At 36.2% G+C, this 27,012-nt stretch overlaps 1 protein-coding gene across 1 annotated transcript in view; it reads right to left on the bottom strand.

Moving 5' to 3' along the window:
• LOC114333557 (uncharacterized) overlaps positions 1-27,012 on the bottom strand; it is a 69,365-nt gene that overhangs the window by 21,159 nt on the left and 21,194 nt on the right. Inside the window, exons 2-4 of the mRNA XM_028283446.2 lie at positions 19,268-19,394; positions 19,067-19,210; positions 10,224-10,375 (exon numbers count right to left, since the gene is read on the bottom strand). Coding sequence (XP_028139247.2) covers positions 10,224-10,375; positions 19,067-19,210; positions 19,268-19,394 — 423 coding nt within the window. The remainder of the gene's footprint in view (positions 1-10,223; positions 10,376-19,066; positions 19,211-19,267; positions 19,395-27,012) is intronic.

The raw sequence follows: 27,012 nt of genomic DNA, 5'->3' as shown, positions 1-27,012 counted from the left end.
TTATAATAAATAGCTTAGATACGACGCGCGGTGCCCTCGAAAACCATTTTTAGATTCTGGCGCCTTTTGTAGGTATCAATATCCGCTGTTTATATTAGTTTATTATAATAAATAGCTTAGACACGACGCGCGGCGCCCTCGAAGATAATTTTTAGATTCTGGCTCCTTTTGTAAGTATCAATATCCGCTGTTTCTATTATAATAGGTAAATAGCTTACTTAGATACGACGCGCGACGCCTTCGAAGATAATTTTTACTATTCGGGCGCCTTTCGTAGGTATAAATTTCCGCTGTTTCTATTATAAAAATGGTCTTCGAGTGAGCTGCGCATTGCATCTAAGCCATTTAATTATCTGATACTTGATACAAACAGTGTTACAACCCACAATTGGCCTATAATAGACAGGTGTAGTTTTCTGCTCTCCATAACTACATTATACATATAGGATTGTTGCGCCCCAGAATCCTAAATAATGAAGCCAATGGGTACAACAAAATACAAATTGTCAACTTGTATCAGATATGGCTTAGATACGACGCGCGGCGCCCTCGAAGACCAATTTTACGATTCAGGCGCCTTTCGTAGGTATCAATATCTGCTGTTTCTATTATAATATAAGAGTGTTACATCATCTCACAATTGCCCTAAAATATATGAGTGCATTCTTCTGCGCTCCATAACTAGGACCATACATGTAGGATTGTTGGGCCCTAGAATCCTACATAATGAAGTCCGTGGGCGTAGTAGAAACGCAACTTTGTCAGAATGCGCAAAAAGTGGCCATTTTAATGTTTGGTATAAATGTTTAAGAAATTCGATATGCATCCTTTAAAAATAAGAGCTTGCCGATATTGTAACATCCCATTAATCATTTACATCCCATTTATACTCCGGGCACTGAAGTGAGTCAAAAAGTCGCCTCACTACTGGAATCTCGTGCCTGATGGCCTCCCTTGCCACATCTGTAGCAGGAACCGCTCTGTTTTCTCCCTTGCAGTCGGTTTTACCATGACTGAACTGTAGGCATCTGAAGCATCGCTGGACATGCAGTCTCTCTTTCGTATCTTGCACGAGTTATAGCCAATATGTTTTTTTTCCAGTGCTTTTTTGGCTGCGATGCCTTCTCTATTTTCCCTTATAGAGACGAGTTTGATGTGTTAGATTTTCTGCTGCCGGTATACCTGCGATCCTGTCTCAGGATTTCTTCCTTTTTGCATCACTGTCTATATTAAATATATCCACCTCTCCTTTTCCTCCGTGCGGGCCACGCTTATCTTCTTCAGGTGTTCTTCCTGTTCTTTCCATGCCACTTGGAGCTTTAGGTCCCTCTACCTAATCTTCTTAGCGCTTTTGACACCAATTTGACTCTTCCTCGTGTCTGCACTGCCTTTGTTTAGCTTTAGCAACTCGGCGTAGGATTTTCCACCTCCCTTCACTATCACCTTCTGCGTCACCACGTCACCTTTCTCTACAGGGATCATGAAAATAGTCTGACGATTTTCCCGGTTCTCTTTTTCCTGACTCTACCTTCTAATTGTCATCATAGAATTAAGTGGGAGATCTCTTGGTCTGCATGTACCTACTGCACTTACTACCAGTTTCGGTTTTTCCTGGTCAGGTCGTTGGACCTTTCCCCTTCACCTAGAAGTCCAGGTTCCAAGACCATTACTAAGTCGCCTGGAGATTTATTTCCTCTTCCAGGTTTGACGACCGTAAAGTAAAGTGATCTTCCTATTCGAATGTATAATGTTAATTTTTTCAAAGCCTCTTTCCCTTGAGTTCAGGACCGTTGCGATCATTTGTATCTTTATTTCACTAAGTTATTTGGGAAAGAACTCTTCGAAGTCCATTTGTGTGGACACGCTTGCCTCCTCTTAGTCATTCCTTCCTCACCGCTTTTCTCCACTATTATATTTCGGTTCTCAATGCTCCCGAGGGCGATTTCTCTGAAAGTTCCCTCCATGTCTTCGATGGACAGTAGTCTTCGACAGTTTAACGACAGCGCGAGACGGTTCTCCAATAGGAAGACGACCAGTGGAAAGACCACGAAAACGATGGAACGACAACTTACTAGAAGCACATTGAAAAACAGACAGTCATGTCTATACAAAAAGAAGAAGACGTCTTTGGTGACTCTTTTAAGGTTTTTTACCTCATCCTTGATTTCTACTTTCGTGTTCTTATGGTCGGACATTAGTTTCACTAAATTATTTGTAACTCTGGTAAGTTTATTCATTGCTCTTACCATAGCCGTTATTTCGAAACTCTACTCCTTCTCTCTAGATCTTTTCTCCCCAAGTGAGGAGCTCCTTTGCAAGGTTGCCTCCGCTGGAAGCTCCATCTTGTTCAGGTCCCTACCCCTGACCGGAATTCTTCCAACAGATCCCCTTTTTCCGAAGTCTCCTTCCTCTTTTCTTCTTCGCTGAATACTTTCCCTTTGTTCCCTTCACTACTGATGAACACGATATTATCATCTCATCATAGCTTATTCCAGCTTGCATCATCACCGGTGACTCGCTCCATTGTCCCTTCGTTTTGTTTTATTTTTTCCTGCGTGATTAAATACTTATCCATATAGTTCACATAAGTATGGGCGAATTATACTGTCCGGAGATGCAGTGCGCCCTTACCCACGTTAAGGCTTGAATTTCAAATTTCAAAGGGTTTCGTTAGTTCTCCGAGGGCTCCGTTTGCGGCTGTCTGATCTAGGTCATTCACCACTCAGGCACGGATCGCCTGACACTGTGTGGTTGCGGATATTTTATCTAGGTTTACTCTTCTATTATATGGAGTGTTAGAGCGCTCTAAAAATTTGAAAAAATTCAAAAAGTGAGTTATATTGAACACCAATCATGATTGTTGTTAACTGTTTTTGAACCAGTAGATTCCTCTGTAGAAGCAGTTGAAAAATTACTCAAACTTTTCAAAAATTTGTTTTAAATCTCCAGAGATCATCAAAAAATGTAACGGAGTAAAAGGGATACTGGGAAACTGAAGCTATATTTTTAACCCGTGTTGAGCTGGCCCCCCCCACTTGCAAAAATTAAAAAACAAATAGCCCTGATTTATGAGCTATTTATGAGCTCTCATATTCCGCAAACTAAAAATTTTGAGCTCGTTCCACTGAGCAGGAATTTAATACCCTAGTGGGGGGGGCTGAGTCAGCCCCCCCCACTACTTAAAAATAGGAATATTGAATCGGTTTTTGCGGCAGAATTACGAGCTATTTATGAGCTCTTGAAATTATATAGTTTCGATTTTTGAGCTCATCCCCTTCACCCCCAAACAACCCTTTAATTGATTTAACTTAAGAGAAAGATGCTGAGAAAACTTAAAATATATCGTATTGCGAATATAATTCCTATAGCTTATATACTCTAAGAATAAACTATTAAATCAAGAGCATTTCAATTATTGAGCTACAACCCCTTCGCCAGAAAACCACCCTATCTTCCCGGCTTAAGAGAAAGTTGTATTAAAAATGCGTTAAACTAATTATTTGGCGACTACATATCATTTAATAATTTATAAGCTTCCAAATTACGCGCATTTAGATCAGTAAATTGCAATTTATTTTGTATAGTGCAGTCACTGAAGGTAAAAATCAACGATTACCTTCAATTTCGGTGAACCTTCATCGATTTTCACAAAAATTGGTCAGTAGTTAGAGGATACGTCAAGAAACAAAGGTGACATGGTACCACCTTGCGCCTTTACCCTAAGGGTGGATACCGCCCCTTCTCGGGGGTGAAAATTATTTTGTAAAAAATAAATGCACAAATCAATAAAAGAACAAATTAAAAGCAAAATTTATTATATAAAGTTAATAAAATAAGTCAATACTTTTTAAGTTATTAAAGATCAAAGATTTTAATTATTTGTGAAAAAATGCATGTTTTGAAAAGGTTTTTTGTAAATCACTGAAAAACTTTAAGTTTTTACAAAAAAGTTAATAGTAGTTTAATTCGTATAGCTTATATTCTAAGAATAAACTCTTAAATCACGCGTCTTTCGATTATAGAGCTACAACCCCTTCGCAAGAAAACGACCCCATATTCCCGGCTTAAGAGAGAGTTGTTCTTAAAATAATTTAAATTAATTATTTGGCGACTACATATCGTTTAATAATTTATGAGCTTGCAAAATATACGCATCTCAATTATTGAATTGCCATTTTCTTTCTATAGTGCAGTCACTGAAGGTAAAAATCAACTAGTACCTTCGATTTCGGTAAATCTCCATTCATTTTCACGAAAATTGGTGAGCGGATTTTGATACTATCAACTTTTTCTGCATTTTATTTTTCATAGTTATTTCTAAGTACTTTGACAAGTATTTAGTACCAAAGTGTTATAAAATGCATCTCTTTCCCGTTATTTAAGCTTGAACCCTTAGATTTTAACAGTCGCGGAAAAAATATACACTTAATTACCAATAACTTACTTTAAATTAACATTAAAGGGTTTTTCAAGTAAGCTATTTATTATATTTTTTATTAGCATCAATTTTAGTGATGAAAACTTTTTTGTAAATACTTACAGTTTTTGAGTCATTTATGAAAAATCGCTCTAAAGCATGCATTTTCTTTCCAAAAATTAAAATATTTGATCTTTAATAACTCAAAAAGTATTGATTTATTTTAATCACATTATATAACAAATTTTGCTTACAATTTGTCCCTCTCTCGATTTGTGGGGTTATTTTTAATAAAGTAATTTTCACTCCCGAGAAGGGGTGACATATACCCCAGGCTAAAACCCCAAGTTGTTATTGTCAATTCGTGAAAATAATTGGAGATTTACCGAAATCGAAGGTACTAGTTGATTTTTACCTTCAGTGACTGCACTATAGAAAGAAAATGGCAATTCAATAATTGAGATGCGTATATTTTGCAAGCTCATAAATTATTAAACGATATGTAGTCGCCAAATAATTAATTTAAATTATTTTAAGAACAACTCTCTCTTAAGCCGGGAATATGGGGTCGTTTTCTTGCGAAGGGGTTGTAGCTCTATAATCGAAAGACGCGTGATTTAAGAGTTTATTCTTAGAATATAAGCTATACGAATTAAACTACTATTAACTTTTTTGTAAAAACTTAAAGTTTTTCAGTGATTTACAAAAAACCTTTTCAAAACATGCATTTTTTTCACAAATAATTAAAATCTTTGATCTTTAATAACTTAAAAAGTATTGACTTATTTTATTAACTTTATATAATAAATTTTGCTTTTAATTTGTTCTTTTATTGATTTGTGCATTTATTTTTTATAAAATAATTTTCACCCCCGAGAAGGGGCGGTATCCACTCTCACGGTAAAGGCGCAAGGTGGTACCATGTCACCTTTGTTTCTTGACGTATCCTCTAACTACTGACCAATTTTCGTGAAAATCGATGAAGGTTCACCGAAATTGAAGGTAATCGTTGATTTTTACCTTCAGTGACTGCACTATACAAAATAAATTGCAATTTACTGATCTAAATGCGCGTAATTTGGAAGCTTATAAATTATTAAATGATATGTAGTCGCCAAATAATTAGTTTAATGCATTTTAAGTACAACTTTCTCTTAAGCCGGGAAGATAGGGTGGTTTGCTTGCGAAGGGGTTGTAGCTCAATAATCGAAATGCTCTTGATTTAATAGTTTATTCTTAGAGTATATAAGCTATATGAATTATATCCGCAATACGATATATTTTAAGTTTTCTCAGCATCTTTCTCTTAAGTTAAATCAATTAAAGGGTTGTTTGGGGGTGAAGGGGATGAGCTCAAAAATCGAAACTATATAATTTCAAGAGCTCATAAATAGCTCGTAATTCTGCCGCAAAAACCGATTCAATATTCCTATTTTTAAGTAGTGGGGGGGGCTGACTCAGCCCCCCCCCCACTAGGGTATTAAATTCCTGCTCAGTGGAACGAGCTCAAAATTTTTAGTTTGCGGAATATGAGAGCTCATAAATAGCTCATAAATCAGGGCTATTTGTTTTTTAATTTTTGCAAGTGGGGGGGGCCAGCTCAACACGGGTATATTTTTATGGCATCTTAATATAATTTACTGTTTCCAATAAAAATAGTAAATTACTTTATGGATTTAAATTAAAATAAACTTAAAAAAATCACAAGTAATATTTATAGAGTTACTTGAAAATACATGCGTTAGGATTTGAAAAAAGTTTGATGTAAAAAAGGGTGGGGGCTCTGGCGCCTTTTTTAGGATTTGGGTTGGCGCCTTTTTTATGTGCCAGTCCGGCCCTGTCCGGTACCTTCAGCAGTGGCACTCTCGAAGGCCCTCGTACCTTCAGTAGTGACACTCTCGTCACTGCTGTTCTGAATAAATCTCAAGATTTATTTTGCTCTGGTACTGGTAGGGCTGATTCCAATGTGCTCATTCCATCTTACCCTAACCTTTCTTTTCAATATGTGGTATCCGTTCACGTACCAAGGTGTGGTCTGGGTAAATTGGTTAAGACAAAGTAGCTGGGACCGGGGGCCGCTATTCCGGTTGCATTTTAGTTTTTATTTCAACAAAAAAACTAATTTCCTAAGTAACAATTTATATCTTTACGAAAGGTCTCGGGGGTCCCAGCTTAGCCCGGGCCCCTCTTCCAATGGCATTTTAGGTTTTATTACGCCGAAATAACTAATTTCCCAAGTATTAATTTACATTTTTATGTTACGGTCTCGGGAGCCACAGCTCAGCTCAGGCCTCAGGGGCCCTTTCTAAGGGTTCTGTTCCAATTGCATTTTAGTCGAAAATACTAATTTCTCCAGTGAAAAAGTAAAACTTTATGTTCAGTTCTAGGGTGCCCCTGTAAGGTCTTTTTAAAATTGTGTCATTTGAAAATATCTCGTTGGGATCGGCTTTTAAAATACATATTTTTATTTTCCTCGTTAAACTTTATGCACGGCCAAAAAAGGGGCACCTGCGGGGACCCCTTGGCCGGGGGCCCCGGGGCACTGCCCCGGTTGCCCCAATGGTAGTTACGGTCCTGTTTAAGATGCTCAACTGGGACAATAAAGGGATCACAATAGATGGAGAAAAGTTAAATCATCTTCGTTTTGCAGATGACATAGTCCTTATAACTGATGACCTAGGAGAAGTAAAGAAAATGCTAAATGAGTTAGACGCTATCTGCTGGAAAATAGGCCTGAAAATGAACTTTTCTAAAACTACATTTATGACTAATCTGATTTCTAGCGGACAGCTGATTATACGTGAACAAGAAGTAGAACTAGTGGAAAAGTACATTTACTTGGGTCATGAAATTAGAATTGGCAGAGATAACCAAACGTACGAAATAAAAAGAAGATTAACTCTTGCTTGGGCAGCCTACGGAGCTCTGAGAGACATATTTAGGAGCAGTATACCGATCGGTTTAAAAATACAAGTGTTTGACCAATGTGTGCTGCCGGTAATGACATATGGAGCAGAGACACTGACCCTAACCAAGGCAACAGCGTCGAAAATGCGGGTTGCTCAAAGGCGTATGGAAAGATCCATGCTGGGCGTAACCCTACGGGATAAAATAAGAAATGAAGATCTCAGACAAACAACCGGTATCGCAGATGTTATAGAACGTATCACCAGGCTCAAATGGAATTGGGCAGGACACGTCGCCAGAATGAAAGATTCAAGATGGACACGAAAGCTCATGGAATGGAGAACAAGAGAAGATAAACGCAGTAGAGGAAGGCCGCTTACTCCAGATGATATCAGGCGGATTAGTAAAAACTGGCAACAATCAGCACAAAACCGTGAATTGTGGAAACAATTGGGGAAGACCTATTCCCAGCAGTGGACGTGAATTGGTTGGATGATGATGATGATGATGATGATCACTAAGCTGTCATGTTCCCTATAACAAAGATTATAAGTGACCTTAAACCACTCTATATTATAACTTCAATGCGGCATACGTAACTTTCGATAAAAAACTGTGGATTTCGTATTTCAGTATGTCCTCTTTGACCCTGACTAGGCCCATAATTCATCCCGCCCGCGTTCGCATTCTAATTGATCTTCCTTGTTATGCAAACTGTTGACTTGAAATAGACCAATAATATTAATAAATTTCGATACAGATATTAAGGTCAATACAACAATGTATTGTTCAAGCCATCTATATAGTGTAATAGATAAGATTTGTAGCTTTGGGTAGTTCTTCTTTAAGCTATTATAGGCCGGCAGCTGGTTTTTTCTGGTAATTAAATATGTAGTTAAGAATATTTATTTATACTTAGGTAAATTCCGTTAAAGCAGAACATAACATCGTATGTGTTAAAATTAATTTTATCAATTTTTTAATTACATTTAACCTCACAGGGACCCTACCTCTTGCATGATTGCATTAATAACTGATGTAGAATAGCTTTTATAATTAATCTTGTTATTGTTAGAATTATTGATACTAAAAGAACTTTATAAAATCACAGTTAGATCTAAAATTACTTTAGGTATACAGTTCAAAACTTTTAAAGTTCAGCACAAAATGCAAGCATGTCCCCGTTCTTTTTTTATTTATTAAAAATACAAAATCTAAAAATATTTTTTAACCGAGTCTTTTGGGTAATATTGGCTACTTCTTTTTTAATTATCTCAATTACCTTTTTGTCAAATTTAGGAAATGTATTTGAACGCCTTATACTTGGTTTGAATTGTTCCCAAATTAACTCAATAGGATTGAAAACACAAAAATAGGGGGAAGTCTCAATATAGTGTGTCCATGCTTTTCGGCAATACTCTCTAGAGCGTATAATTTTCTAAATTGCTTCGTGTGTAGAACTTCAATAAGTTGTTTTTTTGTGTAAAAATCTTCGAAATACAAATCATTTTCCATTAAAAAATTTTGCAGGTCAGCTTATTCTTTGAAGATGTATTTGGTATTTTGGTGAGCTGTCGGGAATGATAGGAAGCGTTGTCAAGCTCTATTACGCTGTTTTTCTCCAAGTTTGGGATCAGCGAGTTTTCAAACCAATCTTCAAAAATGTCAGCTTCCATATTCTTGTGGTAGTCAACGTTACAATCTTCCATTTTCTTCCCACATAATTTTAAAGCATTCGGAACCCATCCCTCACTTCCTCCGAAATGTACAATAATTAGCCGCGAGCCTTTATTTGCAGGCATTTCTGGTATGCACATGCTTGAACCATCTGTCCATCCTTTCTTTACTGTATCGTGGGTATCATACCAAGTTTCATCTAAATAATAAATTCTCCTATTTTCTTGCCTATACATATTTTAGTAATTTCTTCTAGGTACATATTACGTCTGTTGACTATTCTTTGGCTTTCCATAATTATTGCTTGACGTTTATTTAATTTTTTTTATTTAAAGCCCATTTTTTTATCCAGTTTTGAAGAGTTTTCTCACAGCAGTTCATATTTCGACCGGTTGTTTCCAATTTCTTTCTTATTATTTCTATTGTAGGTATTTCATTGCTTTTGTAGCAGTCATATATTGTGGTTTTCAATAGTTTTACAAGTAACGGATTTAAAGGTTTTGAAAATTTGTAGTCACATCGTTTCTTGCGACGATACGGTTCATTTTTAACTATTTTATATACAGTAGAAAGTGGAATTTCTGTTAAACCAGAGGTGGCTTGTGCCAATAGTGTTTCATCGAAGCCGAATTTCGTACGTAGATTTTTGTATACATACATTCAAACATACTCGCTGTGTTTCAGCATTTAAATGCATTCGAATCTTCTTTACGGGCACTTTTTTTAGTAATTACATTCACACTAGCACTGGCAATTTCTACAATATCAGCGTTATCGTACGCGATATTTACATTATCCTACGGGCGCGACATCACTATTCACATTAATTAAATTACAATAATCAACACTTTACACTCTCCAAACGAAATACTAAACCAATATTCAAAATAATTACAGCAAACAAAACACTCGAATCACTTAACACACGTACACTCCAGTACTAATACACTGCTAGCCACCGAACTAAAACTACTATCGTTTTGCACGAAACTTGTGGATAGATGGGAGGTCTGGGCGTAAAAACACAGATGGGTTCAAAGGGTCGCTTTTTAAACGTTTGACCTAATATCTTTATTTGAAGAATATCATATTTCACCGGCTTAAAGCTATTCCACAATATGTTTTACTTGGACAATAAGATTTCATCAAGGTCAAACCAAAAAAAAACATTAACAAAACATTCAAAATAGAAACATATTTTGTGACAAAACACTCTACTTACCCACTATCAGTGGTCTTCAATTGTTTAATTGATAAAACGAAATGCTCGAGGTCTAAAGAAAATTGAAGGTAAAACTTAAATTCCTTGATTTCGCCATCCATGCTACCGCTTGGACCAAGTCCAAATATCCTCACATCGTAATCATAGGTAAACTAAAATCCATACAATAAATTTATAAATTATCAGGACGATAAATATTAGTACCTAACCTAAAGAGGACTTTATCTTTAAGTGGTCTACCCCAAAATCCCGACAGCCAAAATCCCGACAGCCACAATCCAGACGGTCAAAATCCCGACACGCCAGAATCCCGACAGGCCAAAATCCCGACAGGCCAGAATCCCGACTGGTTTGATAAGTTTCTCTTTAACATATTTTACATTTATTTCTTGTTTTTTGTTTATGGCCATCTGTTTTTTATTTTTTGTTACTAAACAAAAGTATTTACCATTTAATATGAACTAATTTTCTAAATAAAATTTTTAACATGGGTATATGAATTAAATTATTTTTTTTTGCCAATATATAGTCCAATAATATATGTATAATCAAATCCTGAATTCAAGTTTACTTTCATATAATAGATATTATCATGTCACTTACAACCTTCCATTTCAGTAAGTATTGCTTTTATATTATAAAATGAAGTGTTTAAATAATTTTTTGTTTTAAAATACATAATAATTTACATGTCGGGATTTTGGCCTGTCGGGATTCTGGCGTGTCGGGATTCTGGCGTGTCGGTGTTTTGGCCGTCGGGATTTTGTCTGTCGGAATTTTGGCTGTCGGGATTTTGGCTGTCGGGATTTTGGGCGGCACCGATCTTTAAGCCATGAATCGATGGCGGTGTGGATATCCGATGATTTGAGCGTGGTATAGGTGTGCATGTGTTTATGTGTATATTATGTACGCCAGTGGCGCACCCAGGGGAGATTTTGGGGGTTAAACCCCCCCCCCACCCCACGAACATATAAAAATTATAAAGACTAGTAGGAAAATGTAAATTGTCTTTCAGAAACAATAGAAAAAGATTTCGGTGCCCAAGCGAAGCTAGGACAAAAAATCCCGGACAAATAATCCCCACAAATTTTTTTGGACAAAATATCCCCACAAAAAAATCCCGGACAAAAAATCCCCAAGAAATATTTGCTGCCAAATTGTTCTCTAAAAATTTTCCCGTGAATGCAATCGACTCCAATGTTTTTCAGCCTCAGTGCGTGAGAGCTATAGCAATCGCCATGAAACCGCTTTATGGCACGAAAATAATGAGGATTAAGCATTGTAATTTCGATTACCAAATTTCGAATTTCAATTCCATGCCGAAAACTTCAAATTTTACATGAAAAACTAGTGTGAGTTTTTTCAAAAATCGTGGAGGATATGGGAATGCGCTAAGGCTGTGGGAACCATGTTGTAATTATTCGCTTAAATCTTTTACTTACTCTGCTTTGAATAACTATATTCAAAACATTGCCTATTCGTGATCAGAACTGCTGGTCCTGAAAAGGATAATCTTGATTGTAAGGCAAAACACCTGTTACTTTTTGTAACTTTAACATCAAAAATATTTAGTTATTATCATCATTATCAATGGCGTTATAACTCTTCGATGTCCTTGCGAGTTGTTTACTATTGGCTTCCATGTGTCGGTCCTGTGCCACTATTTCCCATTGTCTGACTCCCATTTTCTCCAGATCTTCTCTGACTGCACCTTTTTCTAGGCCGTCCTACAGACTTTCTCCCATCTGGCCTCTCTCCGAACAGCTATGTCTGGTTTGATTTTTGGATAAATTTTTAGCATGGCATATTCTAAGGCCAGGTTAAATAACAATGGGGACAACGGATCTCCCTGTCTCAGTCCAGAATTCCACCTCTTCTAATACGTGTGCAAAGAAGTTACTTACACACATTTGCGTTACCGCAGTTAGTTTTTTGGGTACGCCCAGCTCGACCATTGTATAGGGCTTTTCATCTATTGTCATTTGTTTCGAGCTTCTGTCATATGTTGTATAATCTGTGTATAATATTATTATACACAGATTATACGACACAAGACAGAAGCTCGAAACAAATGACTGTGAATGAAAAGCTCTATTCCATAGTGTAGGATGATTAATTTAATCATAAGCCTGTTTGAAATCTATAAAGATCTGATGCACGTGTTGATTAGGTATACCCCCAATCCTTTCAAGCATTTGTCTAATAGTAAATATTTGATCAACAATCGATCTTCCGGGCCTAAAATCACACTGGTAGTCAGCAACTATTTCTTCGGCGTATGGTAGTAATCTTTTTAGTAATACATAACGAAAAATATTTAGTCATCAGTTTCAATTCACTGCAAACAACATTTCAGAAACCTGATTCAAAAGCTTTCAAAAGCCATGTCAAAAACCTGTGTTCTGCGTTTTCATAACAAAGCTAAACATTCTTAATAACGCAAAAATTTTTCATGGATTCACACAGGTAATAGGCAATGTTTTGAACTTAGTTATTTAAGGCAGAGTGAGCAAAAGATTTAAGCGAATAATTACAAGATGATTCCCACAGCCTTAGCTCATTCCACATATCTTCTACGATTATTAAAAAAACACACTCGTTTGTCATGTAAAATTTGAAGTTTTCGGCATGTAATTGGAATTCAAAATTACAATAATTCATGCTTAATCTTAATTACTAATCATTATTGTCGTACCGAAAAGCGGTTTCATGGCCATTTCTATACCTCTTATGCACTGATGCTGAAAAACAGTCGATTGCGTCCACGGGAAAACTTTTAGAGAACTATTCAGTAGCAAATATTTCATGGGGATTTTTTGTGGGGATATTTTGTCGGAAAAAATTTGTGGGTATTATTTGTCCGGGATTTTTTGTGGGAATTATTTGTCCGGGGATTTTTTGTCTGTGGATTTTGGTCCAGGGATAATTTGTGGGGATTTTTTGTCAGGGATTATTATTTGCCCGAACCCCGCCAAGCAACCCCCTAGAGGAAAGTTCTGGGTGCGCCACTGATGTACGCATTTGTGTAAGAGTCCTCCTTCTCTATAATTTATTCTTCGTAAGGATGCGGTGACGTTATGGTATTCGACAAATGGTTGCCATCTATTCTTCTCTCTCCTCTGCGTGATGTGCTGCCTCAGACAAAGAGTAACCGGTGGTGCTCTTTATTTGGTTTGACCATTGGAGTGGCGATCAGCGTCTGATTCTTTTACCATCTATTTTGCCTCCAACCACTAATCTCTCCATACCTTCCTTTCGTCGAGCTGTGTATCTAAAATACCTCGATATTCGTCCCTGTCATTTCCAACTATCGAATGTGAAAAGTGGTACTTTTCAGGAGAGCAAAATAACTCTTTTTTTAGAGACTCCTAAATCAGCGCATTGACAAATGGGAAAATTTTTATATTTTTTGTATGTAGTGTTTAATCCTTGTTAGATTGATAACATATTTGAACTGCTTTTTATTTTTTTCCAAAAAATCACATTCGTTACTTTGCTTTTTGTATTAATCAAATATTTGTTTCGGTCCGATGTTTCAAAGTAGCGAATGTATAATAACGAATTACTGTATAATCAAATAATGAAAATCCGTTAAAAAGAAATCATAAACAGCCTCAAAAAGAATTTCTTGGATGCAATACTCAAACAAGATGCACACAAATAATTGTAAACATGTGCATTTCGTTCTTCTCCGGTATTTCGAAAATTTACAGATTATAATTTGAATAACTGTTATAAATTATAACACAAACTAACGAATGTGACACACTCGATATTTAGCGTTGTACAAATATACTTTAGTTAAATTTATACAAAACAAAATTATCGAATATACGATTTTCGCCAGTTTACAGTCATAGTATAGTATAGTTGATCCAAAAGATGGCATAACCCAGACATCCAAAGTGAAAGTTATCCTTCAACACCAAATTATTCTACATGGTCCACACAATGTCCAGAAAAAAGTCACACCATTTTGAGCGTCGGGTTTGGGGGGGAGAGGGGGGAGAAATCGGTAAATTCGTAGTTTTTTAAGTCTTTCGCCAATATTTCTAAAACTATGTGGTTTAGCATGAACAACCCCCTATACAAAATTGTTCTACATTAAATTTGAAATAAAAAAGGCCCTATGCATAATCTTTCTAAAATGAATGGTTCCAAAGTTCCGGAGGTAGTATAGTATAACTGGTCCAAAAAAAAGCCTAACCCAAACATCCAAAGTAAAAGTTTTCCTCCAACACCAAAATGTTCTATATGGTCCACATATTGTTCAGTAAATAGTTACACCATTTTGAGCGTCCGGTTTGGGAGGGAGATGGGAGAGAAACCGGTAAATTAGTAGTTTTTTTTTAAGTTTTTCGTCAATATTTCTAAAACTATGCTTTAGCGTAAACAATGTTATATACAAAAATGTTCTACTTGAAATTTAAAACAAAAAATGTTCTATACATAATTGTTATAAAATCAACGGTTCCAGAGTTACGGAGGGTGAAATATCGATACTTTTTATATTTTTTGGGCAATATTTATGATATAACTATACCAAAAACCCAGACATCCAAAGTGAAAGTTATCCTCCAACACCAAATTGTTCTATATGGTCCACATAATGTTCAGAAAAAAGTCACACCATTTTGAGCGTCGGGTTTGGGGGGGGAGAGGGGGGAGAAATCGGTAAATATAAAAAGTATCGAAAACCTCCACATCTCACCCTCCGTAACTCTGGAACTGTTGATTTTATAACAATTATGTATAAAACCTTTTTTGTTTTAAATTTTATGTAGAACATTCATCTGTAGAACATTCCTTATGCTAAAGCATAGTTTTAGGAATATTGACGAAAAACTTTAAAAAACTACTAATTTACCGACTTCTCCCCCATCTCCCCCCCCCAAACCGGACGCTCAAAATGGTGTAACTTTTTACTGAACAATATGTGGCCCATATAGAACAATTTGGTGTTGAAGGAAAACTTTTACTTTGGATATCTGAGTTAGGCCTTTTTTTGGACCAATTATACTATACTACCTCCGTAACTTTGGAACCGTTCATTTTAGAAGGGTTATGTATAGGACCTTTTTTATTTCAAATTTAATGTAGAACAATTTTGTGTAGAAGGTTGTTCATGCTAAACCGCTTAGTTTTAGAAATATTGACGAAAAACGTAAAAAACTACGAATTTGCAGATTTCTCCCCCCTCTCCCACCCAAACCCGACGCTCAAAATGGTGTGACTTTTTCTGAACATTATGTGAACCATATAGAACAATTTGGTGTTGGAGGATAACTTTCACTTTGGATGTCTGGGTTTGGGTCTAACTATACCATAATATCAACCAAATGGAAAAATGTTCATATTCGATAGTTTAAACTACATATTTCCCGCGCTCCTAATCAAGCTACAATAACGAGAATTTGCCACAAGATGTATCACGTTAATGTGAGCACAAGGTATCGAATCTGAAAAATCCGATTTTTCACATTCGATAGTGATAGTTGGAAATGGCAGCGACGAATATACTCAGTGACATCAGCAGAAGTGTTACACCCAGAAGGAATCATTTCTTGAAGTTGTGGTAGGGGAGCCCAAACGTGCCCAAAATTGTTCTTAATGCAGGGGAGTTCGTTAAGGGCGGGGGGGGGGAGAAAAAAATATATCTTTAGAAAAAAACTCTAAATTGTCATATTAAGAGTTATTATTCCTCCCTATTAAGATAGTTATTATGCTCCCCTACCATTCATTTTTTGGCAGCACATTGAATATATTTAGAGCATGCTATGATAACAATATCAATGTTTTATCTTTTACAGTTTTTGTATAAATAAAGTTTTATCTTTAAATTGTTTTGTGAAAAGACCAATTTATGAAGACCGGTTGGTATAGAAATTTTTAGTTATTATTCCTCAGTCTAATTGTATTCAGTGCAAGAATATGCCTCGAGTTCGAAGGCACCAAAATTACCACCATTTTAGCGATTTTGACAGGGGTAGAATTATTGCCTATAGAGATATAGGTTTGTCGTATCGCGAAATTGGCCGTAGTATTAATTGTATGGCACTGACAGTTATGCGAGTGTGTCGTGTGTGGGCAAACGAATGTAATGGAACACGAAGAAGACCAACTGGTCAACCGAGGCGTACCACAGGGCGTCAAGATAGGCCCTTTATACTCCTGGCTCTGCGAGACCGTTTTGCTACTACGCGTCAAATCGCTGACCAATGGTTTGGAGTAGAAGGTAGCCTTGTTACTACACGTACCCTATACCGTAGCATTCGTGCCTTTGTACTGGTTTCATTCCGCCCAAGACGAGTGCTTCCTTTAATTGCGGACCACTGTCATCAACGTTTGAATTGGTGCAGAGAACGGCAGCATTGGGTGGCAGAATGGTATAATGCAGCATTCAGGGATGAATCGCGATTGTGTTTAGGTATACATAATGGTCGTAAGATGATAAAACGCCGCCGTGGAGAGCGACGAGGTATCGGGTTTGCTATTGAGAGGCATCTACACAGGACAGTTGGAGTAATGGTTTGGAGGGTTATTGCCTATGGTAGCCGATCACAACTTTTGTTTATTCTAGACAGTATGATAGATGCGCGTTATATTGATGACATCTTAGAAACCACTTTAATGCCTTATCTAGACTGCCGTCGAAACGCCCTTTTTCAGGAAAACAACGCGTGTCCCCATATTTTGCTCGTCGGACTATGGACTTTCTCCAAGAAGCTGCGTTAATTTTTTGGCGTGGCTACCCCGTTCACTGGTTTTAAATCTTATCAAACATATGTGGCATATGATGGGAAGGAGAATGTTTACTTTGCACCATTTTCCACAGACTCTGGCACAGTTAGTCCATGAAATTAAAGTTGCTTGGAACGAGGTGCCACAAGTAGTCATCGATAATCTCATTTTGTCAATGCCTAGACGTGTACAGGAATGTATTCAGCTAAGAGGTCGCCAAACACATTATTATTTTTTTTATTACATGCTAATAAAAAGTCTTGCCAATGTTATCGTTTAATTCTTAATGAAAATGTACCGTGTTGCCAAAAAATTTAGTTCCAGAAATGATTCATTCTGGCTGTAACACTTCTAATGTCACTGAGTATATTTACCCACATTTCAAAGACGCCCTTAGTCGGATGTTTACTATTATTTCTTCGTCATATTCTTCTTTTACCCTTTAATTCTTTAAATTTTGAACATAGGCTTCCCCCAGTTTCCTTCATTCGCTTCTGTTTTGAGCTTTCTGTTTCCAGTGTGTTCCTCCTATATTTCTAATGTCATCTCCCCATTCCATCTGGGGTGTTCCTCTTGCACTCTTTCCTGTCCATGGTCTCCATTGTTGTATCGTGGTATTCCACCTATTGTCCCTTTGTCTGCCATTATGACCTGCGAACCATTTTGGCCTAGTTATATGTTGTCCTGCGTCGTTGACTTTTTTTTATTACTTATCCAGTTGTTTTGCTTTTTTCTTTTAATTTTACTCCTACCATTGCTTTCTCCATGGCTCTTTGTGTCTTTGTTATTTTATCCATGTTTGCTTTGGTCAAGGTCCATGTTTGGCATGCATATGTGAGAATTGGGAGTTTGCACTGGACAAACACTCTTGTTTTTAAGTATTGTTGTATTTTTTATTCTTTATCATAACTATTTACTATTATTTACTACTTTTAATTCCAAAGAAGCATAAATTTAAAAGGGGTCAGTACCTTTACAAAAGACTCAAGTTCCTGAAACTTTAGATGAAGAAATTACGGATTATTGTTAAAGATTTTACAGTATAAGGACAGGCTTTTAATACAACCGACCAACAAAATTAGCATTTATCAGTATAAGATATCACTAATCATTACCAATGTAATATTGTTGTTCTGAAGCTATTTTCTTGTGGCATTTTTATAAATTTAAATTATGTCAAAGTGTCACGAGGGCAAAAATTCTATATTAATTTTAGAGATCGAGTGCAATTTGTTGCGATTATTTCATGAATAAAACTGTTCAAAACCAAAATTTTATTGTAATTTATTTATGTAAGTACAAATTAGTACAATTAAACACACAGTTTTTATAAATATTTGACGGTTGAAAGTCATCACTTTTATAATTTTTAAAACATTAATCGTCATTAATGTCACTGAATGTATTTTTTTATAGCAAGGGTATCTGACGTAATATACTTGACGACGGGAAATTATCAAAAATTATCAGTTTAATTTTTATTTCTGTAGCTTTCTATTGGTCAGAATCTCCTATGAATAAAATAATCGCGTTAATTTCATTAAAACATGAACACAATAAGATAAATTTGAAATAAATTAGTAAATAATATCTAAATATTAGTTTATTGCATGTATTATAATATATTATAATGCCATATTACAAGGTATTTTACTTTCCCGCATGCCGTGCGGGAAAGTGCAACTTTCGGAAACGAAATGCTTACGTGAAAGTGGCTCTTTTAGCACGGCCGTAGAAAAATAAATATTTATAAAAAAATAAATATTTATATAGGGAATTTTTTATTCATTATAAATTAATAAATGAATATAGTTTCTGTCCTTGTGGGATCGGTAATCACCGGAGGGACCGCAGACGTTCGGATACAATTAGCGTCTCTTTGCAAAGACAACGACGTCGACTTTGCAAAGTAACAAGACACTTACTCAACACACACACTACACATGACACTAGGTACCTAACTGTTCAAAATTACCGTACCTACCATGCCAATGGTCATTAGTTGTCGAGGCATTAGCTAAATAAAAAAAAATATTTATATCTACAGAAAATTTTTAATATCTTAGGGTAAAAATAAAAATATTTTGTGTTAAAAAACCAACCTTAAGATCAACAAATTCTATAGGTAAAGTGACAATTAAAGTCCTACTGGAATGTACGTAATTAGCTAGCACGTCCTGATATCTTTTTAGTGTGGATATTCCGTGAAGTTTACCATTTTTAAACTTAATTGATGCCAGCATAAACTACAAAAAAGTTTGGTAATTACAGACAATTAATGATTTTTAAAGATTTACACTTACATCTTCAGTTACATTTGCAATATTGACAGGGTCAAGACCATGGGTTAAAGCATACCTTCCGATATTGAAGAAAATTTTTTCTGCATATTCATTCATATTTGCTGTAATTCCAGAAACTCCATAATTACTACAATTATAAAAAAAGATAAATATTGTAATTATACAAAGATATCTTAAAACATCATATAAAAGGAAATAAAGATCAACTTGCTGTAAGGTTTAAATTTAAAAAAATATTATCAACGGAACACAATTCTGTATTCCCTTCTTCTTTCTGTTCCTTTCGTATCGGATATTGGATATCATGAAGGCTATTCGAACTTTGTTTACAGCTGTTCTTAATAGTCCGTTTGTGGTGTAACCAATTCTTCTGCGGCCCGGATTCCTTTCTCCTTCAATCTTTCCCTGCCATATATGCATAGGCGCCCATACCCATGGGCCGGGGGACGTCCCCCCCCTAGCTTTTCGGGTGCTTTAAACTATATATTGTTATCCATAGTGTATAAAATGTAATGTGCAAAATCTTCACGCCTGCGCCCCCCCCTGAAAATTTTTATATGGGCGCCTATGCATATATGTAGTAGGATTGAGTACTTTTGCTCATTTATTATATAGCTTAAGTATTTCAATTTTCTCTTTTTTATAGTACCTAAGTATTAATTTTTAAAAAATTTTTAGAAAAATTCCTAAAGATTGTTTTAAATCCTCATTTGTTGTACTACCAAAAAAACACAGAGCCACAAAATGCAGCGACTATCGCACCATCAGCCTAATGAGTCATGTATTGAAAACGTTTCTTAGAATCATTCATCAAAGAACATACAGAAAAATTGAGGAAAGAATCTCAAGTACTCAATTCGGTTTTCGCTGTGGCCTTGGAACGCGTGATGCACTATTCGCAACCCAAGTTTTAATTCAAAGATGCAGAGATGTAAATCATGACGTTTTCATGTGCGCGATTGATTTTGAAAAGGCCTTTGATAAAGTTCGCCATGGAAAAATGCTACATATTCTCAAAACTACCGGTCTGGACGGTAGGGACATTAGAATAATCGCAAATTTGTATTGGGGCCAGGCTGCATGTATTAGGGTTGCGAATCAGTGCTCTGAAGAAGTAAAAATCAAGCGCGGAGTTCGACAAGGCTGTATAAGTATATTGTCACCAATGTTGTTTAATCTTTACGCTGAAACAATCTTAAATGAAGTCTTGGAAAACGCAAAAGAGGGAATACTCATTAATGGTATGCTTATGAACAATATCAGATACGCAGATGACACCTTGTTGCTGACTGGATCAATTGAACATCTTCAAGCGTTATTAAATCGAATGGTGGCATTCTGCGCGATATATGGACTCAAACTCAACGCAAGAAAAACAAAGTTTATGGTTATTAGTAAACAGGCAGCCGTAAATAATAATAACTATAACGTAACAATCGGTAATGACTCAATTGAACGAGTAAGTAATCTTGTATATCTGGGTACTCATATTAATGAAAGCTGGAACCCTAGTACAGAAATAAAAAGTAGAATTGCCAAAGCAAGAACAAGTTTTATGAAATTTAAGAAAATCCTGTGCAGTCATGATCTAAATTTGGAACTTCGCATAAGAATGGTCCGATGTTATATATTCCCAGTACTACTTTACGGGGTTGAAGCATGGACACTGACAGAATCGCTTTTAAAAAACCTAGAAGCATTTGAAATGTGGGTCTACCGCCGTATTCTGAAGATCAGTTGGGTAGAAAGAGTCACAAACGAAAGGGTTTTGCAACGTTTGAATAAAAGTTGCGAAGTAGTGAACACGGTTAAAAGGCGCAAATTGGAATACTTTGGTCATATAATGCGTCACCCAGAAAAATATGACATACTTCACCTTGTCATGCAAGGTAAAATAATGGGAAAAAGAAGTGTGGGCCGCCGTACAACTTCTTGGCTTAAAAACCTACGCCAATGGTTTGGGAAAACTAGCACTGAACTATTTCGTGCGGCTGTAAATAAGACAATGATTGTTAATATGCTGCGCAACATGAGAGCCAACGATCGACAAGCGGTCTCGGCACCTTAAGAAGAAGAAGATTAATTTTTAACTCCGCCATTGCCTGGTCCCAAGTCCAGGATGAGAAAGGAGGAGGGTTGTGCGTTGGGCTAACAACCCAACCACGTAAAAAATATTTTGTTATGGAATCGTCAAGATGCCTCGGAACTGGACTGAATAAAACGATGACGACAAGTGCTATGGAAATGGATACGAGAAAGGTTATATATATGGGCTGCTGGGATGTAAGAACTATGTATGAGATCGGCAAAACTAATCAGGTAGCTGCTGAGATGGACAAAAACAAAATAGAAATCCTAGGAATAAGCGAGGTAAGGTGGAAAGGATGTGGAAAAACGAAACTACAAATGGAAAAACAATCTTCTCGGGACATACACAGGAAACTGCCAAACATGAGGGCGGAGTGGCCATAATGCTGGGAAAAATCGCAGCACGAGCATTGATAGATTGGGAGGGTGTGACAGATAGGATTATAGTAGCAAGGTTTAAAACAAGATTTCGCAACCTCTCAATAATAAATGTTTATGCTCCCACCAACGACAAAGAACAGGTAGTGAAAGAAGAATTTTACGAGCAACTGCAAGCTGTATATGATACAATGGAGGCAAATAATAAAAGTGATATATTAATAGTGATGGGGGATATGAACGCCAAAATAGGTGGAGAAAATAAGGGAAAAGAGTTTGTAATGGGTAGAGAAGGCTTAGGAGAAATTAACGAAAATGGTGAAATGTTTACTGACTTATGTGCCCAAAACAACTTAATGATTGGCGGAAGTATCTTTCCACACTAGCGCATAAATAAGATAAAGTGGATTTCTCCGGGAGGTGAAGTACAAAACCAAATAGACCACATTACAATAAATAGACGATGGAGGAAATCACTACTGGATGTAAGATCTATGAGAGGGGCACATGTAGGGTCCGATCATGTATTAGTGAGAGCGAAATTTACAGTTAAGCTGCGAGCAGCAGCAAAGATAACGCCGAATAGAGAAAAATACAATGTTCACTGGATCAGAGATGGAAATGACGTACAGAATGAATTCAGAGAGCGAATGCAGAATAATTGGAGAACGGTCGGCGACATAGAGGGAGCCACTGTTGAGGAACTCTGGAACAAGTACAAAGAGACGATAAAGAAAACGGCAGTGGAAACAGTTGGCTACAAGAAAAACAGTAACAAACCCTGGATGACAAAAACAACATGGGATAAGATACAAGAACGTAAACAAATTAAAGTCAAGTTACCAGTAATGAAAGACGACGATGAGAAGCAACGATTAGAACAGAAATACTGGGAAAAAAATAAAGAAGTCAAAAGAAGCGCAAGAAATGATAAAAGATCATACCACAACGGACTCATTAATGAAGCTGAAAATGCGGCAAGAGAAAATGACTTAAAAAAATTGTATGACATCACAAGAACCTTGACAAGAACAAGCCGAAATGGTACCACTAAAATAAAATATAAAGATGGTATCGTACTGAAAACAGAACAACAAATTCTTACTAGATGGATGGAATATTTCAAAGAAATTTATGAAGAACAGAACATAATAAACGAAATAGAAGAGGAACCTAACAGACAACCAATGAACATGAACACCGAAGAATTCACCCATGAAGAGATAAGAGATGCAATTAATCAATTAAAAAGATGAAAAGCTGCCGGAATAGACAATATCCCTGCTGAGTTAATAAAAGCTGACATCTAAACGTTCACCTCTATACTGTACACACTTTTAAATAGAATTTGGAGAACCGAAGAGCTACCCAGAGAATGGACGCAAGGCTTAATTATAAAAATTTATAAGAAGGGCGACACATCCAAATGTGAAAATTGGAGGCCGATCACCCTGCTATGCACAACAAGCAAAATAATGACCCGAATCATGCTTGAAAGAATGAAGAAGGAATTTGATAAAGTTATAAGAGAAATCCAAGCTGGATTCCGGGCACGGAGATCCTGCATTGACCACATTTGTACGATGAGAACGATTATAGAGCAATCATTAGAGTGGCAGAATAAGCTATATGTGAACTATATAGACTTCGAGAAAGCGTTTGATCGTGTAGATCGCAAAGCCTTATGGAAATTGCTAGAGAAATACGGAATGCCTCCCAAGTATATCAGAATTATAAAACTGTTCTACGAAGGGTCCACAGCACGCATAGTCCACGAAGGAAAGCTAACAGAACAAATAGATATTGGTACAGGAGTAAGGCAAGGCTGTGCGCTCTCTCCAACTTTATTCCTGATAGTAGTTGACTGGATCATGTCTAAGGCTACTAGTAATAAGACTGGAATAAGATGGAATGTTTCTAACCAACTTGAGGACTTGGAATTTGCAGATGACATATGACTTTTAACAGAAAAAAGACAACACATGCAACGCAAAACTGAAAAAGTAGCAGAGGCAGGGAAGAAGGTCGGACTTAACATAAACGTCAGAAAAACTAAGATAATGAAAATAAATACACCAAGAGAAATTGAAATATCATTGGGAGGCACGGAATTAGAAACGGTAGAGAAATTTAGCTACTTGGGCAGTATTTTGAACAACAAAGGAGGAACGGAGGAGGACGTAAAACGGAGAATAGGAATAGCTCAAAACGCATTTAATATGCTTAGGAAAATGTGGTCTTCACGCCAGATGACAAGTAAAACCAAGATAAGGTTATTCAACAGCAACATGAAGACTGTATTATTATACGGAGCAGAAACTTGGAAAGTGTCAAGAAAATGTATCGGACAGATGCAAGTGTTTATAAATAAATGCCTAAGGAAGATTCTTAACATTTACTGGCCAAACCGCATATCAAACCAAGAATTATGGACAAAAACTAACCAGGTACCTATGTCTAAGACAATATGCAAAAGGAAATGGAGTTGGATGGGGCACACACTAAGAAGACCTGATACAGACATAGCGAGGCAAGCCCTAGAATACACACGACATGGCAAGAGAAGACCAGGTAGACCCGTAGAAACGTGGAAAAGAAGTGTGGACAAAGAAATTAATGCTATTGGGAAAACCTGGGCAGAAATAAAGATTAGTGCAAAGGATAGGACAGAATGGAGGCAGACAGTTGACGCCCTATGCTCCGCATGGAGTGAAGTGGAATAAGTAAGTATTAATTTATTTGAAGAATACAGGGGAAAACAAGGAATATCACACTTTATACATATTGAGATAAACACCAATAAAGGTTTAATTCTTATGATATCTAAAAACTACTTGGGCGATTCTTAGCAGAATTCTAGCAATTCTCATTCTATAATCTTAATATAATATGAATTTATATTAACTTATTAATTTAATAATGCACCAAAAAACTGCTAACATTCCATATTTTTGTTCAGTGGCGTGCGGACAATCCTGATCCTTCGCCTGGATACAAATTGTTAGAAAATTTATATAGGCGTATCTTTCTGTTTACTGTCCTAAATCGATAGCCTAGTCGATAGTACTCAGTTTTTGCTACCAGATGGCGAGAAAACCCAAAATTAATGAAAAAATGACATTCCTTGTTTTTCCCCTGTACTCTTTTTATGGTCGTAATAGGTACTTCTTCATTTGTGACTCGGTCGACTCAACTTATTTTTAATATTTGTCGATAGAACCACATTTTGAAACTCTTAATGCTTTTTATGTTATTCTGTTTGGGAGTCCATGCTTCCACGCCGTACAACAAGGTATTAAACACATATTATGTGAAATATGAAGTTTTCGATCCTAATAGCATTATCAATAATATTTAGAAAATATTAAAATATTACTAAAAGATTTTTAAATCGAAAACTTATTGGTCCATTTCCGTGGTAACACCTCCAAGGCTTCTAAAATTTGCAAGCCAAATGGATGCTGAAGCGAAGAAGACAAGAGGGAATTCAAAAAACTTACAATTCACGACTCCGTCTGTTCAGCTGGTAAATTCCAACAGAAAATGCCTAGTTACTCGAAGGAGTAAAGACCAATATAAAAATAAAATAAAAATTTTATTTTTAATTCAGTTGCAATGCGAAGGCAAAACAATGTTACTTTTCAATTAGAATACGGAGCGCAGTCCAGTCCCTTGAATCGCGATTTTAGTTTTCGATTTAAAAATCTTTTAGTAATATTTTAATATTTTCTAAATATTATTAATAATGCTATTAGGATCGAAAACTTCATCTTTTAATTGCCAGATGACGCTAGTCACCTAATATTTTCACTTCAGTTGCAATGGGTGGGAAAACCTCTCAGTACGGATCAATTGGGATATGGAGAACAAGCCTACGTTCTTTCCGATGAGGCTCCAATAAAAGCCGAAAATCGCGATTCAAGGGACTGGACTGCGCTCCGTATTCTAATTGAAAAGTAAGATTGTTTTGCCTTCGCATTGCAACTGAATTAAAAATAAAATTTTTATTTTATTTTTATATTGGTCTTTACTCCTTCGAGTAACTAGGTCTATTTTGTGTTGGAATTTACCAGCTGAACAGACGGGGTCGTGAATTGTAAGTTTTTTGAATTCCCTCTTGTCTTCTTCGCTTCAGCATCCATTTGGCTTACCAATTTTAGAAGCCTTGGAGGTGTTACCAAGGAAATGGACCAATAAGTTTTCGATTTTAAAATCTTTTAGTAATATTTTAATATTTTGTAAATATTATTAATAATGCTATTAGGATCGAAAACTTCATCTTTTAATTGCCAGATGACGCTAGTCACCTAATATTTTCACTTCAGTTGCAATGGGTGGGAAAACCTCTCAGTACGGATCAATTGGGATATGGAGAACAAGCCTACGTTCTTTCCGATGAGGCTCCAATAAGAGCCGAAAATCGCGATTCAAGGGACTGGACTGCGCTCCGTATTCTAATTAAAAAGTAAGATTGTTTTGCCTTCACATTGCAACTGAATTAAAAATAAAATTTTTATTTTATTTTTATATTGGTCCTGACTCCTTCGAGTAACTAGGTCCATTTTCTGTTGGAATTTACCAGCTGAACAGACGGGGTCGTGAATTGTAAGATTTTTGAATTCCCTCTTGTCTTCTTCGCTTCAGCATCCATTTGGCTTGCAAATTTTAGAAGCCTTGGAGGTGTTACCAAGGAAATGGACCAATAAGTTTTCGATTTTAAAATCTTTTAGTAATATTTTAATATTTTGTAAATATTATTAATACTGCTATTAGGATCGAAAACTTCATCTTTTAATTGCCAGATGACGCTAGTCACCTAATATTTTCACTTCAGTTGCAATGGGTGCGAAAACCTCTCAGTACGGATCAATTGGGATATGGAGAACAAGCCTACGTTCTTTCCGATGAGGCTCCAATAAGAGCCGAATAACCTTTATACCGTAGTTATTACATACTCTATTCATATTCTTTAGTAAAGGTTTAAGATATTTCAATGTTTTTGCCAACAACGCAGTAACGTCTGAATATCTTATGACATGTTATGTATTAGGTACTTCCCCATTGACGATTAGTCCTTAATTCGCGCTCTATAAAACTTCCTGGCAAATACACATACATATATCCAAAGTTTGGAATATTGGAATATTTCGTCTTTTTATTGATTTTTATATATAAACTTTTCTGAATAGTTAAACATCATTTTGTTTCAATTCTTAACAATACTAAATAAATCTCAAAACTAGATAAACGATATGCGAAAAAAATTATTTATTCTCTTG

The sequence above is a fragment of the Diabrotica virgifera genome, chromosome 2, assembly GCF_917563875.1.
Source record: "Diabrotica virgifera virgifera chromosome 2, PGI_DIABVI_V3a".
Classification (NCBI taxonomy): Eukaryota; Metazoa; Arthropoda; class Insecta; order Coleoptera; family Chrysomelidae; genus Diabrotica; species Diabrotica virgifera.
The sequence above is the reverse complement of the archived record's forward strand: the minus strand, read 5'-3'. Positions and strand labels throughout refer to the sequence as shown.